This window comes from Lepus europaeus, chromosome 11, assembly GCF_033115175.1.
Source record: "Lepus europaeus isolate LE1 chromosome 11, mLepTim1.pri, whole genome shotgun sequence".
Lineage (NCBI taxonomy): Eukaryota > Metazoa > Chordata > Mammalia > Lagomorpha > Leporidae > Lepus > Lepus europaeus.
The window spans coordinates 25,281,963-25,297,388 of record NC_084837.1 but is presented as its reverse complement, the minus strand read 5'-3'; the positions used below and the strand labels follow the sequence as shown (position 1 = coordinate 25,297,388).

Sequence of the window (15,426 nt, the reverse complement as noted above, 5' to 3'; positions counted from 1 at the left end):
ATAAATAAATATATTTTAAAAACATGAATGAAACAAAGGGTCAGTAAACATATAACTTATTCAGTTTTATTAATCCTTAGGATACACATATTGAAATCATTATACGCTACTAAACCATACCTACCAGGATGGTTAAAACTAAAAAGAAATTACCAAATGTTTAGGAACCTTCCGACACTGCTGGTAAGGTTATAATTTGGCACAGCACTTGGGAAAACTGACAAAATCAACTGTTCTTGAACACGTGGATGCCTTGTCACCTAGTAATTCTGCATCTACGTATAAATCCAAAATGAATGTGCACATATATTAACCAAGGCACAGAAATGTCCACAGTAGCCTTATTCATACAAGTCCCAAGCTAGAAACACTGAAATGCACACCTAACGTGGGATGAATTAATAATTACTCACATAATAGGATGTTGTGCCATGTTGACTACAAACAATAAACAGTTGTGCAATAATATAGTGAAGATCACAAGTAGAATACTGAATGAAAGAAGCCAGAACTAATGCCTGCTGGTAGACGTCAGGACGGTGGTCATCCTTGAGCAAGGAGTAATGCCAGGCATATCGGGGGATGGACATTCTGTTTCTTGATTGAGGTGCTGGGTCAGTGGTATATTCAGTTTGTGAAAATCTGTTAAGCTATATATGTTAGTGTGCAACCTTCTGTACTTCAGAAGATTTGAAAAGTAAACACCTGACTCCCAGCTCAATGTTTTCCAGAATCGTTTTAACTTCCTAATACATTAGAACCTCATGCACAATCATTTACTTGACATTCAGCATTATTTTAAATGTCATCTGAATTGTCTTTTAGTCAGTAATTTTCAGTTATACTTTGAATACTTTTTACTTAAAATGGAACTTATAAAACTCTCCTTTTCTTTTTATAAAGTTGGGAGCTTTTTTGAGGGGGGCATTCGGCTTAGTGTTTAAAGCGCCACTTGGGACACTGGGATGTCCCAATTGTTTAGAGTCTCGGTTTGAGTCCCATTGCTGCTTCAGATTCCACCTTCCTGCTAATGTGCACCTGGGTTGGCTCAAATACTTGGGTCCCTTGTGGATAGTCTGGATCGAGTCCTCCGCCTTCAGGTGTTGTAGGCATTTGGAGAGTAATTCACACATGGGAGGTCTCTCTATGTCCCTCTCAAATAATAAATACTTTTCTCCTTGTTACCTCCCTTCAGTCCTCCTCTCATGTGGTATACCTAGAAAGCCAAATATTAACTATGGTTGGTTGCATCCATGAGATGAAATTTGGAGTGTATTTTAAAATTTCTTCTCTGGACTGGGTTACATAGTTTGAACTTTTTATGATGACTATATATTTTCCACTTCTATAAAAACATTAAAATTTATTTTAAAAACAAAATTGATCTTGTTTTTATGCCTACATTCTGCTATAGCAATCAAAACAAAATACTCACAGGGACATAGTCTACACAAAATCTGACCGCAGTTTCTTAGCTCCATTCAGGCTACTTAAGGGTCACCTGTGTTTCTCATCTCCCAGTGGGTGTATTCATCTCGGCAGTCTGCAGGCAACTTGCTGTTCACACTGAGCGGAAACACACAGGCTGGTCTCCCATGGGACAGGTGGCTCCACAGTGTGGAAAAGAACACAATCAAAAGGACAACGATATGACTGGTTTCAGTAAAAAGCAGAGGAGACACCTTAAAATGGAGATTTTCATTACTTTCTTTTCTTTTTTTAAGAGTCTGATATTTCTTGTTCGAGACTGGAGTTTCCCATACGAATTTTCATATGGAGCTGATGGCGGCGCCAAATTTCTGGAAAAACGCCTCAAGGTATGTTAAGATGCTTTTAGGTGCATGAAATTTCACGAGTGGTAATATAGAATTTTTTGGTGGAATGATTTGAATACTCACTCAGTAGCCCCAATCTCATTTGACCCTAATAGCATTTCTATGAACTAAGATTGATATTTAATGGATTATTTTGAGTTACTGATTTAAACATTATCAAGAATTATGATTGCAGATAATTATTTTGTAGACATCTATAAAACAATTATTCCTAAAGATAAAATCTTTGCTTTGAAAAATTCAGTTCAAGATTTAGACTGCAAATATCTAGGTTCATGTTTTAGTAAAAGTTTAAAAGTCCATTAGGGGGCCGGCACAGTAGCATAGTGGGTAAAGCTGCCACTTATAGTGCCAGTATCCCATATGGGTGCCAGTTCAAATACCGGCTTCTCCACTTCCGATCCAGCTCTCTGCTATGGCCTGGGAAAGCAGTAGAAGATGGCCCAAGTCCTTTGGCCTCTGCACCCTCATGGGAGACCTGGAGGAAGCTCCTAGCTCCTGGCTCCTGGCTCCTGGCTTCAGATTGGCACAGTTCCAGCCATTTTGGCCATCTAGGGATTGAACCAGTGGATAGAAGACCTCTCTCTGTCTCTCTCTGCCTCTGTCTCTCTGTAACTCTGCCTTTCAAATAAACAAATCTTTAAAATAAATGTCGATTTAACAGACATATAATTTTGAAATCACTGAAGTCAAACTTAGAACATATTGCTTCAAGTTGACAGTGAAACTAGAAAGCCTTCTACTTTCTGTCATGACAATTCAGTATTGTGTGAATTGTTTACATTGAGCAGACACCACCACCAATACCTACTGAGAAATCAGGGGAAACACTGTAAGAAAAAAGTTCCTTGAAAATCAGGACCTCAGAGCTTATTTGTTTAGGTTTATACTTTTCTACACTACAGACTGTCAAATACATGTGATAATCAGGGAGTGGAGGGCAATTTACCTTAGAAGGAAACTATTCAGATGCCTTTCTAGAAATTAAATGCACACTCACCAGGTGAAAGGAGGTTGTCTCGAGTACCTCTGAAAAAGTTAACACTGTCTTAGCTTTACTTGTATCTCCTTTGAGTACTCTGAATTAATATTTGAATTTGTAGGAATTCATTAGAATGAAAACATAATAATTTGAATTAGTATACTTGCTGTACTTAGAGCTCTGTGAGCAAGTTCACCCCAGACTTTATCTGTCTTTAGTAGCTGCCCCATCATGTAACTTTTATCACTGTAGGGTCAGTCACACATAGCAAATGCGCCGTGGTAGTCCTTTTGTTTAATTTTTGCTGCAAGCAGTTTAAACTTCACCTTGATCTACTGCAGGTCTCAGGGAACCAGCATGAAGAACTACAGAATGTTCGAAAACACATCCATTCCTGTTTCACCAACATTTCCTGTTTTCTGCTACCTCATCCTGGCTTAAAAGTAGCTACCAATCCAAACTTTGATGGAAAACTCAAAGGTTTGTCTTTTAATGATTATGGTTTTTTAAGGATTATGTTTTCATGATTATTATAATCTGATTATAAAATGTCGTGTTATCCTTGACCTGTGGTTGCCAGTTTAGTTATCCACTGAAGTGAGGCTGATGATTCGAAATTGTGAGAATTGGGGCTCCTGGGCTGGTGCTCTTCCTCTGTGAATGACAGACAGGTCTCTGGACCCTGAATGCCAACACTGCCTGCAGGACCTCTGCCCCACCACCCCACCTGCCTCCTGGGCATTGAGAAATGCTCCTCAGTGTCTTTGTGCTTCGTTTTCCCTACTTACATTGAGCGGGAAAACACGTCTGTATTATTGGAACGCTGTATTAAACTATACAGAGTGACAAACAGTATGTGGTGGTACTGAACTCATGGTTTCAAAAAACAGCTATGAAATAATTCAGTTATAAACTTAAATTTAAAATAGTTACAAATTTAGAAGTTCACTAAAAAAGAAATCCTTTCTGAACGAGTACCAGTTTGTTTAAAAAAAAAAAACAAGAAGCACTGGAGTATTTTTCAAGTAGTCGATCTTACAGTATGTAATCCTCTCTTTAGAGATGACGATGATGATCATGATTCCAAAGCAGCTCAGGCATTGTGCCAGGGGTGAGACAGTGACACGCCCAGGGTTTTTTTTAGCACAACTGTGAAAGGTATTTAAAATTACTTTTGAAAAAGAACAACATGCACGTATCCTGTTTTACAAAAATGGCAGATGTGAAGAACAAGTATGGTTTTTTCCTGTACCCATGGTATTTACTCTCAGATACCTTTTATGCAATGTTGGCAGCTAGTAACACATTTAAATAGAATTTCCCAAATTTCTCAACCATCAGATTACTTTAAAAAAAATTTATTTTTATTTATTTGGAAGACAGAGAGGCAGAAACAGAGAGAGGAAGGTCTTCCATCCACTGGTTCACTACCCATATGGCCACCAACAGCCGGTGCTTAGCCAATCGGAAGCCAGGAGCTAGAAGCTTCTTTGGGGTCTCCCATGTGGGTGCAGGGGCCCAAGAATCTGAGCCATCCTCTGATGCTTTCCCAGGCGCCATCAGCAGGGAGCTGGATTGGAAGTGGAACAGCTGGGACTTGAACCTACTCCCATATGGGATGCCAGCACTGTAAGCCGGGGCTTTAACCCACTGTGCCACAGTGCTGGCCCTAGATTACTTTCATACTTTAAGACCTGGCCTTTTCAGAACAGAACAGATAGCAGTGAAAAGCTGTAAACTGGCAGAGAAGGGGCAGGCCTTCATCCATAGTCCTTTATTGGGACAAAAAAGCGCTCTGGCTTGTCCCATTACTGTAGTACACAGCGGCAGTTCTGAAGATAACGGATACATTTTGCAATGAGAGAGCTTAAGGAGAGGTGAAGACAAATCACACAAATACAGAATCCCACCTGTTAACCTCTGTTCTCCATCAAATGTTACCCTCGTGTATGCACACACGTTGACTTACACTCTAGCTTTACAGCTTCCTGGAGTTGAGCTCACCACAGTGGCCGGCCTGAGAAAGAGAACGAGGGGCGGCCTCAGTTGCCCGTGAAAGTTCCATTTTAATGAGCTTTTCTGCCCCGGGTTTGCTGCTAATCCCTCGAGTGTGCAGAATGTTCTGCTCCACCTGCGTGTGTCCGTGGGCAGTTCTGAAAGTCTGTCAGCTGCTGGTCCCCCCGCAGCCCACCTCTTGTAATTTGGCGCATTTCTCTCTGGGCCGGCTTGTCAGCCTGCACACTCTTCTCCAGAGGGCTGGCATCTGAAGGCTGTCTCTGGAGAAAAATGTCTCAGAATAGACAATTATGTGGAAAATTGTTCTTTATGCTGATTCTTCATGTACTGTCTCACACTCTTACAGAAATAACTTTCTAGCTCACTACCAACAGTAGTTACTACAAGTACCACTTTTCGTAGTCCCTTCCAGTACTGCAATTATTACCTTCTCTTAGTACATCCAGTGTTGCCAAAAACTTTGAATACTAGTGGAAGTTTGGGCAAGGAGAATCATCCACTGCAGAGGAGCAGGTTCTAGGAGTTGTTTAAAGGATGGGAAAGCAAGAGATGGCATTATTACTAGGGAAGAAATGTAGGAAAATTGAACATTTTACTTTATGGCATGGAGGACCAGATAGGATTTTTAAAATAATGATGGATTTGCTTTTCCTTGTAGAAATAGATGATGAATTCATCAAAAACCTGAAAATACTGATTCCTTGGCTACTTAGTCCCGAGAGCCTAGATATCAAAGAGATCAATGGGAATAAAATCACCTGTCGAGGTCTGGTGGAGTACTTCAAGGTATCACTCTTTGTAGTGAATTTGTGAGTACTTAGATTTGACATGCATTGGAATGTAGTTCCCACAAAAATTAGAGCCCAAAGGTATGAGAAATCTATAAAAAAGGATGAAACACTCAAGAGAAGCTTGCTTTCTGAAATTATTTTTTGAGGTAACTCCTTGGAGCTCATTTTCCTGTCCTCTTACCTTGAGGGAAATAGAAAACATGAATCCATCTAAGAGTTGGCCAAGTCATGGTGGGGGGCATTCCTAGGGTCCATGGCCTGTACTCAATCTTCCCTTCCTCCCTACCAAAGAAAATCCTTCCACATCTTCTACTCTACACCAAATACTTATTTCTCAGATAGCAGTGAGTACTTTTTACCAACCCAGAAATACAGTGGAGAACTTCAGCTACCAGCATTATTTAGGAGCTAATGCTCCATAGACTAAAATAAGGTTTTTTTAAAAGTTTGATTTATTTGAAAGAGAGGGAGGCAGAGACACAGAGAGAGTGGGTGAATTAAATACGTGTCTTTTCCATCTGTTGGTTTACTCCACCAATGCCCAAAATAGCCAGGGCTGGACCAGGTTCAAACCAGGAGCCAGGTACTCCATCGAGGTCTCCTATGTGGGTGGCAGGAACCCAGTGTTCGGCCCATCACCTGCTGGCCCCAGGGTGTACATTAACAGGAAGCTGGATTAGAAGTTGGTGGGACCACATCCCAGGCCTGTGATACGGCGTCCAAGTGGCTTCACGCTCTGTGCCACAGTGGCTGCCCCTGAATTTTTGAAATTTGTCATTATTTAAAGTCATACATGGTTTCTGTAACCTACTTTCATCACTCAACAATAAATGATGGTATCTATCCAAAATTTACATTGTTACTTAAATAAACTGGAGGAGCTTATAATTTGCCAGGAGATTCAGGACCCAAACATCAACCTGCTCCTGAAAGTTTATGACGACACCAGGGTACAAATCCCTGTGAGACCTGAACAAGGAAAGTTATCCCCAAAGGAAGTGAGAGTTACAGGCGACGGCATTGAACTGAGCCTTGTCAAAGGACAGGGTTTGCAGGTGCAGTGCGGGAAAAGGGAACGTCATGAACTAAGGAAAGGAAATAAGTATCAGAAAGAGGTGATATGTATAAGTTTCTGAGAATATTTTTGGAAATCTCAAGACCTTAGAATACAACTTAGGATGAGAAATACTGAATGGAATTGCTTGAACATGAGTATTTTCCTTTTTTCAGGCTTACATAAAGATCTATCAAGGTGAAGAATTACCACATCCCAAATCCATGTTACAGGTATTTATTAACCAAGAGGCATGATTTTTTAAGATTTATTTATTTATTTTAAAGAGTTACACAGAGAGAGGAGAGGCAGAGAGAGAGAGCACGCGAGAGAGGTCTGCCATCCGATGGTTCACTCCCCAATTGGCCACAAAGATCTGAAGCCAGGAGCCAGGTGCTTCTTCCGGGTCTCCCACACGGGCGCAGGAGCCCAAGGACTTGGGCCATCTTCTACCGCTTTCCCAGGCCATAACAGAGAGCTGGATAGGAAGTGGAGCAGCCGGGACTAGAACTGACGCCCACATGGGATGCTGGCGCTTCAGGCCAGGGCGTTAACCCACTGTGCCACAGCACTGGCCACAGGAAGCATGATGTTTTAAAACACACTTGTCAATAAAGCTAAGCTTTCCTGCTTATATTTACATATGTGCCAATATGGTCATCAGAAATTACCAAAAAGAAAAATAACACAATGGAAAGAATGATTTATTGGAAGATTATTTGCCTAATAATTTTGCCCATTACATATTATTCATCTAAACATGTTTCGCATACATTTAGCAGCCTTACTTCTGCTGAGGTACAGTTTAGGCCAAAGGGTTTTCATTCTTTTTGAACAAAATTTGTTTAAAAAATGGACTTGGACTGTAATTTAGATTCACATAGTAACATACATGTTGAAAAGCAAGCCCAAGTTTTATTTATTTATCTTAAAAGATTTATCTACCTATTTAGCAGAGTAACAGAGAGAGGGAAAGTCAGATCTTCCAACTGCTGGTTTACCCCCACCAATGACCACAATGACCATGGCTGGGCCAGGCTGAAGCCAGGAACCTAGAACTCCATGTGGGGCTCACAAGGGCCCCAAGCACTTGCGCCACCATCCACTGCTTTCCAAGGCACATTGGCAGGGAGCTGGATTGGAAGTAGAGCAGCTGGAACTTGAACAGGAGCTCCGATATGAGATTCTGGTGTTTCAAGTAGTAGCTTAACCTGCTGTGCCACGATGCTGGCCCCCAGATCCAAGTTTTAAACAAGTGGTCTCCACAAATCAGTGTTAGGAAACAAGAGAAACTTGTCCTCCTTACATACTTAGAAAACTTAAGTTCTTAAGGGCTTGTTAAATAGTGACATTCTATCAGTAGCAGTTTTTCAACTTAAGACATATCTTTTTTTTTTTTTTTGACAGGCAGAGTGGACAGTGAGAGAGAGAGACAGAGAGAAAGGTCTTCCTTTGCCGTTGGTTCACCCTCCAATGGCCGTCGCGGCTGGCGCACTGCGGCCGGCACACCGCGCTGATCCGATGGCAGGAGCCAGGTGCTTTTCCTGGTCTCCCATGGGGTGCAGAGCCCAAGGACTTGGGCCATCCTCCACTGCACTCCCGGGCCACAGCAGAGAGCTGGCCTGGAAGAGGGGCAACCAGGACAGAATCCGGTGCCCTGACCGGGACTAGAACCCGGTGTGCCGGCACCACAAGGCAGAGGATTAGCCTAGTGAGCCGCGGCGCCGGCCAAGACATATCTTTTATATGTTAGTATATATAAAATGTTTATATATTATTTCCCATGCATTTGGATATATAGATTTTTCTTTTCCCTTCCACTAAAATATCTGAGGGTCAAAAATATGAGAGCAAAAATATTCCAAATGAAAATTCAGTTTAGAGCTGTGATTTACTGGGCAAAAACAGGTTGTATGCATTTGGAATTTTAATTTTATTGATTTTAAGACAGTGAAAATATTTCAGATTTCAAATTATTTGATGACTTTGGTTTCTTACACATTTCTTGCACATGATGCTCTGAAACATGAACTGTCTGTGAAAGATGAATAATATGAACTCTATTTTACTTCGTAATTTGTAATCTGTACTTTGTCCAAAGGCCACCGCAGAAGCTAACAATTTAGCCGCTGTGGCAACTGCCAAGGACACATACAACAAAAAAATGGAAGAGGTAAGAATTCAATAATATTTTATATGACTTTTTATATAAAACAAGTATTTCTTTGTTGAATTCATGGTTTTTCTTCTATATCATACAGTACACACATGCAGTGGGGTGGCTTTGAGTTTTTCTCAGACTCCTGATTACAATCATATGTTGCTTAATGACAGCATACATTAAGAGGAATGCGTTGTTCAGCGATCTTGTGTGAACGTCAATCACAGAGAACGTTATTACACAAACCTAGATGGTATTGGCCAACCGACTCTATGTGTCCTCATGATGTGATCAACAGATTGGGTAAACACAAGATGTGTGAGGCTGCACAGCATACTGTTACACAGTAAAGGGTTTTGGTTGTTGTTGCTGTTAGTAGGTATGAGTACATACAAAAATGATAAAAGTATATACATAGATCAGAATGCCGTCATTTTAAGTATTATGTACTGCACATAATTGCGTATATACAACTGGGTGTGCAGCAGGTTCCTGATCATAAATGTAAATTATATGCTACACTTTAGTGTCATAATGGTTATGATGTCACTGTCATTGGTGATAGTAATTCTTCAGCTCTATTAATCTTATGACGCCACCATCAAATATGCAGTCTGTCATTGCTTAAGATGCTATACAACAAATGACTTACTATTTTTTAACTGTACCAAGTGAAATTTTGACACAGATGCTAATTTCACCATGCATTATATAAACAAGTACTTTTCTATGTGATACAGATTTGCGGTGGTGACAAACCATTTCTGGCCCCTAATGACCTGCAGACCAAACACCTGCAGCTTAAGGAAGAATCTGTGAAGCTGTTTCGAGGAGTGAAGAAAATGGGTGGGGAAGAATTTAGCCGGCGTTACCTGCAACAGTTGGAAAGTGAAATAGATGAACTCTACATCCAGTATATCAAGCACAATGATAGCAAAAATATCTTCCATGCAGCTCGCACCCCAGCCACACTGTTTGTTGTCATCTTTATCACATATGTGATTGCTGGTGTGACTGGATTCATTGGTTTGGACATCATAGCTAGCCTATGCAATATGATAATGGGACTGACCCTAATCACCCTTTGCACCTGGGCATATATCCGGTACTCTGGAGAATACCGAGAGCTGGGTGCTGTAATAGACCAAGTGGCTGCAGCCTTGTGGGACCAGGTAGGAATACTTTTGTTTCTCTCCAACTATGTGCAGCACACACTGGAATAGGCATCCATGTAATAGGTGTTGTCTTAGACGTTCTAAATATATAGGTGAACATGACTTGGGCCCCTCTTCTCTAAGAACTTTACAAAACATCAAGATCTCACTATAAAACTATAAGATATATGAAGTCCTACATAATTATTTTCCAGTTAGTATTTTAATTTTTTAAGAGAAACATGGATTTTAGTGTTCTTAACTTTTTTTATTCTCCAAATGTTAACACTGTTAAAAAAGGTATGAGAAAACCAGTTTTTATTTAGCTGGTGTGATTTGAATAACATGACTTCATATGTACAACCTATCATTTGACTAGCACTGCTTTTGTCATGGACATATATGAACTACTGTCATAAGCTATCACGTAACTTTCTTAGTATAAAATTCTGAAAGCAGTACTGAATTATGTCAGACAGTCTCTGAGCTAGTCTTTTGTACCAGGCCATAGCACCAGCCAGTGGTTGGCCTCTGGATTAGCTGCTCGTGGATAAATTGTCCTCTGTGGTCCTCTGAGCCATATCCTAGGGAGTCAGGGCCATTATGGTCCATTGTCCAAATAGCCAATTATCAACATGGAAGACAATTATAAACACACCTAGAACGATGATAAACTCACTATATTATCCTCAAGTATCTTAAGTTACTTCATTGGATTTTAAGGGGATTCAGTGAAGCTAAAGTTGAAGAGTCCTCAAAAAATTTGGACTTAAGACTTCATGTTTATGATCTGAGGGTAGCCACAATTCTCTCAGCATTGGCAACAAACTTACATATACACTCTTTATAATAGAACTGTAATGGACTTAAGGTGTGCCTTTGAAGAATCTAGTTGAAACAAAACAAAGATAGCATGATGGGAAATGAATGAAAAAAAACCTGGATCCTCTGAGCCATTCACTGTGTCTAATAGTCCCTCAACCACAAAAGGCTGAAGAGGCTTCAAGCTGAAGAGGGGCTATCTGAGGTCAATCTCAAAACCCTTCTAAAATATGCTGAACCTGAGATCTTTATTAAATTGATTTTTAATTAATTGATAAATTGGGTTTTTATTAAATTGATAAAATATGTAACTTAAACTAAAAATTCTACAAGCATATTTGTCCTTAAAGTTTTACAAGTTAATACTGTAAACACAATTCAGTATCAAAATGCTATTAATGAAACAGGATATATACTTTTCTTTTCTCCTTTTTTAAACTGCCTTTGCCACAGGGAAGTACAAATGAGGTAAGTTTAATTTTTTTAATTAAGAGCTATGTATTTGTAAACATTATGATAGTTTATGAATTGACTAGGCATTAAAGAATATCTATGTAGATTAGAGGATCTTTGGTGACTACTAGGTCTGTTTTTCTAACATTTCCATTTTTCATTGTGAATTTTTAAGTTTTTTTTTTAATAAATTATTTTATTTCAGTGGCAGAGTTACAAAGAGAGAGAGATACAGAGAGAGGTCTTCCACCCGCTGGTTCACTCCCCAAATGGCTGCAAGGGCCAAAGCTGGGCTAGACCACAGCTAGGAGCCAAGAACCAGGAGCTTCTTCCTGGGTCTCCCACCTGGGTGCAGGGGCCCATGAACCTGGGCCATTTTCTGCTGCTTTCCCAGACACAGTTAACAGGGAGTTGGATCAGAAGTGGAGCAGCCAAGAATTGAACTGGCACCCATATGGAATGCCAGTGCTGCAAGTGCTGGCCCCTTTAACAGCTTTTTACATTTAACTTACTCTAGACATCATTTATGATTTGATCTACACAAAAGAAAGAACTTAAGTGATTATTATGAGTGATATTTGTTTCCTGAATGTGTAAAAAAAATCAGAATTCTACACAGTACATTCTGCTGTAGTGCAGTCAAAGAAGTTAGTTACAAAGCCTGAGTGAATAACTATTGGAGGATTTTTAAATACAGTTGCAACCTTCACAAGTTTTTTTTTTTTTAAGATTTTATTTATTAATTTGACAGGCAGAGTTAGACAGTGAGAGAGAGAGACAGAGAGAAAGGTCTTCCTTCCATTGGTTCACTCTCCAAATGGCCACAAGGGCCAGAGCTGCGCTGATCTGAAGCCAGAAGCCAGAAGCCAGAAGCCAGGTGCTTCTTCCTGGTCTCCCATGTGAGTGCAGGGGCCCAAGGACTTGGGCCATCTTCTACTGCTTTCCCAGGCCATAGCAGAGAGCTGGATTGGAAGAAGAGTGACTGGGACTAGAACCAGCGCCCATATGGGATTAATCAAATGCACCACGGTGCCGGCCCCTCACAAGTTGTTTTTAACTTTGGCTTTTGAGTGACAGTTAGCCAGATTCCATGCCAGTGTGCATTCTAATTTTCTTGGCATACCTCAAATCTGACCTGTAAATTGGCATTCATTTCTCCCTACTATGCATCTGTGGAATGAATCTGATCTTCCATAAAGGAATCATTTGTTACAATTAGAAAAATTAACTCTGTAGAGTCATTTAGGTCATTAGCTTTGGAAACAAAGCTGATCTTGAACAGCTATGGAGAGAGTGCATAATCTTTCCTCAGTCTCTACTGTAGTATATAACTGAATTATGTCTACTAATCAAATATCAGTGACACATTTAATACTTCTAGGTCAACAAGGAATTAATTTTTGTAGAATTCAGTAAAAAATTATTTAAAAAGTAAAAACAAATGCCAACTTTCTAAGTCAATCTTTAAGAAAACATTGGAATATTTAAGAGAATTGCATTAAATTGAATATATTAGGATATGAATATAACAGAACTAGGACAATACCAAGCTACACTAATATACATTCATAGAATGCACAGTGATACCATTCAGACTTATTGCCATTGGAAAAATCAAGAGAAAATAACAATAGACTGATATATGATTAAAAATAATGCAATTTCCTGGGAATACATTAAAAGGAGATCAAGCTCTTACCCAGCTTTGAAAATATCCAGTGACTTTTTAAAGGCCCCCGAACTGAGTTAGACAAGTTAGTTTTAACTTTCACAATGTGAAAGTCAGAGAAGAGCATGATTCTTGGATACCGGTTAAAATACAATGTGTAAAAATCCTTGATTCAAACACTATTAAGAAGACACAAACTTAAAAGTTAGAGGTAGTTTTTGTTTTTCATGTTTTTGTTAATTATTTGAGAGGCACAGAGGGACACAGACACAAAGAGAGTGCCCATCTGCTGATCCACTCTCCCAAGTACCTGAAGTGGACAGGGCTGAGCAAAGCTGAAACCAGGGGACTAGAACTCAGTCCAGGTCTACCAAATGAATGGCAGGAACCCAACTACTTAACTGTCACCTGGGGTCCACATCAGCAGTAAGATGGAATCAGGAGCCAGAGTTGGGACTTACGTACTTGGCGTGGTGAAACAGTGGGTTAAGCCACCACCTACAACACCAGCCTTCCACATGGACACTAGATCAAGTCCTGGCTACTCTGATTCCAATACAGCTCCCTGCTAATGTGCCTTGGAAAACAGAGAAAGATGAGCCAAGTACTTGGGCCACTGCCACCCACATGGGAGACCTGGATGGAGTTCCAGGCTCCTGGCTTCGGACTGGTCCAGCACCAGCCATTGTGGCCATTTGGGGAATGGATGGAAGAACATCCTCTCACTCCACACACACACACACACACACACACACCCGCCCCGTTATCTCCCCTTCTCTTTGTAACTCTTTCAAAGAAATCAGTCTTCAGCAGAACTGGGAGTTGAATCTAGGAATTCCGATATGGGACTTAGGCATCCTAACAGGTGGTTTTAACCTAAGCCAAATGCCCATTCCCATCAGAGGTAGTTTCAATGATGAAAGGCTTTCTGAGGTAATGTTTCTGAATAAGTTTTTGTAATCAATGAACTAAGTAATAGAAAGTGAGGCATGTAGTGTGGAAGGGGTTTTTATAACATGTTTTGCTATATGACCTTAACAAGAAAGAATGGAACATAAAAATGGCCCCATTCTGGGAAAAATACTGGCAGTTAGAAGTTATTTCTGTAATTAGTCTACACTGGTGACACTGCCAGTATGTAATCAGCACAGCCCTGAGCATCATGCTGTATGCTCTGACAGGTAGGCAAGAGAAATGGCCACCCCCAGAGAATAAAAACACTGACCGCCAAGATCAGCTCGCAAATGTAAAGACACACACTGCAGGATAAAAAGTCAAGTTTCTGAATTTTAAAATAATACTTCTGTATCTTATAAAGTTCTAAATTCAGCTTGCTAAAGTTTATAAAATGTTCCATCTGTGTATTTAGTAGATGTTTTTATAACCATGATTCTTGTATTCCAGGCTTTATACAAGCTTTACAGTGCAGCAGCGACCCACAGACACCTGTATCATCAAGCTTTTCCTGCACCAAAGTCGGAGCCTACTGAGCAGTCAGAAAAGAAAAAAATGTAATGCAGTTGAGAAACACAGGTGCATGACCAACTGTCAGTTAAATATTCAGTTTTCTGTTTCCATGCAGACATTCAAAGTGCTTCCATTAGAACAAAGTAAAATACCAAATGCCTCTGAAGACTACAAAATGGTTTAGTTCTTTTACTTCCGTGTTTAATAAGATGTATGTATGCATGGTTATATCATTTTGTTAACACACAGTTTCCTGATTTCATCTTTAAATATGCTGTTATAATTTAAAGTATTTGTCTATTTATGATGCCAGTGTGTGTTCTGCTTGAACTTACTACATTCTATTACTGGGTTATAATTAAACCATGCAGTGATACTACTTCACATTTGAATATGCTCATTTAATTTCTATAGAAAACGTATTAAATTATTTCATAGAGCTATTTGTTAAAGGACAGCATCACAACTCAGCAGGCTTGATTTAATCTATATAATCTTACACATACCATGAGCTCTTCATTATTTTTAAGAATTTAAGAGCTTTTCAGTTGCTCTACCAGAAACTATCGCTTTTATATTATGATTTAAGATATACTATAAACCTCTTGATCAAAAATGCACAAAAAGTCATTTTGTATATGTATTTGAGTTTTACTGCATTGTATATTTTTTCATTTGGTACACAAAGAGATGTATTCTTCATAGTTTTATTCTTTTAACATGTGAACTATTAAAGTTTACTCTGGTTCCTAACATTAAAAACAAATGCGTACTGAATTCAGAAATGTTTGTACTGATCCAGAACTATGAAGATTTCTGTTTTTTAGAAATTCAAGATGGATTTTCTTTAATGTTGACACCATTACAAATTTAAATTCCCATTTTAAGAGACATGTTAATCCCTTCAGGTACCCTGCAGTTGCTTTAAAGCCATGATTTGGTATTCTGTTTCTAATGATTAAAATATCTGGTGGAATTCTACTGAAAAGACTTCCTACAGAAACAAATTAGGAAGGATCCAA

The 15,426-nt window shown here is 39.5% G+C and overlaps 1 protein-coding gene across 2 annotated transcripts in view; it reads left to right on the top strand.

Moving 5' to 3' along the window:
* Nucleotides 1-15,107, top strand: part of ATL1 (atlastin GTPase 1) — an 82,899-nt gene extending 67,792 nt beyond the window's left edge. The window contains exons 8-15 of one of the 2 annotated variants that reach the window (XM_062205148.1): nucleotides 1,725-1,817; nucleotides 3,159-3,297; nucleotides 5,492-5,619; nucleotides 6,855-6,911; nucleotides 8,780-8,851; nucleotides 9,580-10,011; nucleotides 11,269-11,283; nucleotides 14,342-15,107. In XM_062205148.1, the coding sequence (XP_062061132.1) occupies nucleotides 1,725-1,817; nucleotides 3,159-3,297; nucleotides 5,492-5,619; nucleotides 6,855-6,911; nucleotides 8,780-8,851; nucleotides 9,580-10,011; nucleotides 11,269-11,283; nucleotides 14,342-14,452 (1,047 nt within the window). In that variant the 3' untranslated portion in view covers nucleotides 14,453-15,107. The remainder of the gene's footprint in view (nucleotides 1-1,724; nucleotides 1,818-3,158; nucleotides 3,298-5,491; nucleotides 5,620-6,854; nucleotides 6,912-8,779; nucleotides 8,852-9,579; nucleotides 10,012-11,268; nucleotides 11,284-14,341) is intronic. The other variant, XM_062205149.1, reaches the window with a different exon arrangement.
* The last annotated feature ends 319 nt before the right edge of the window (nucleotides 15,108-15,426 follow it).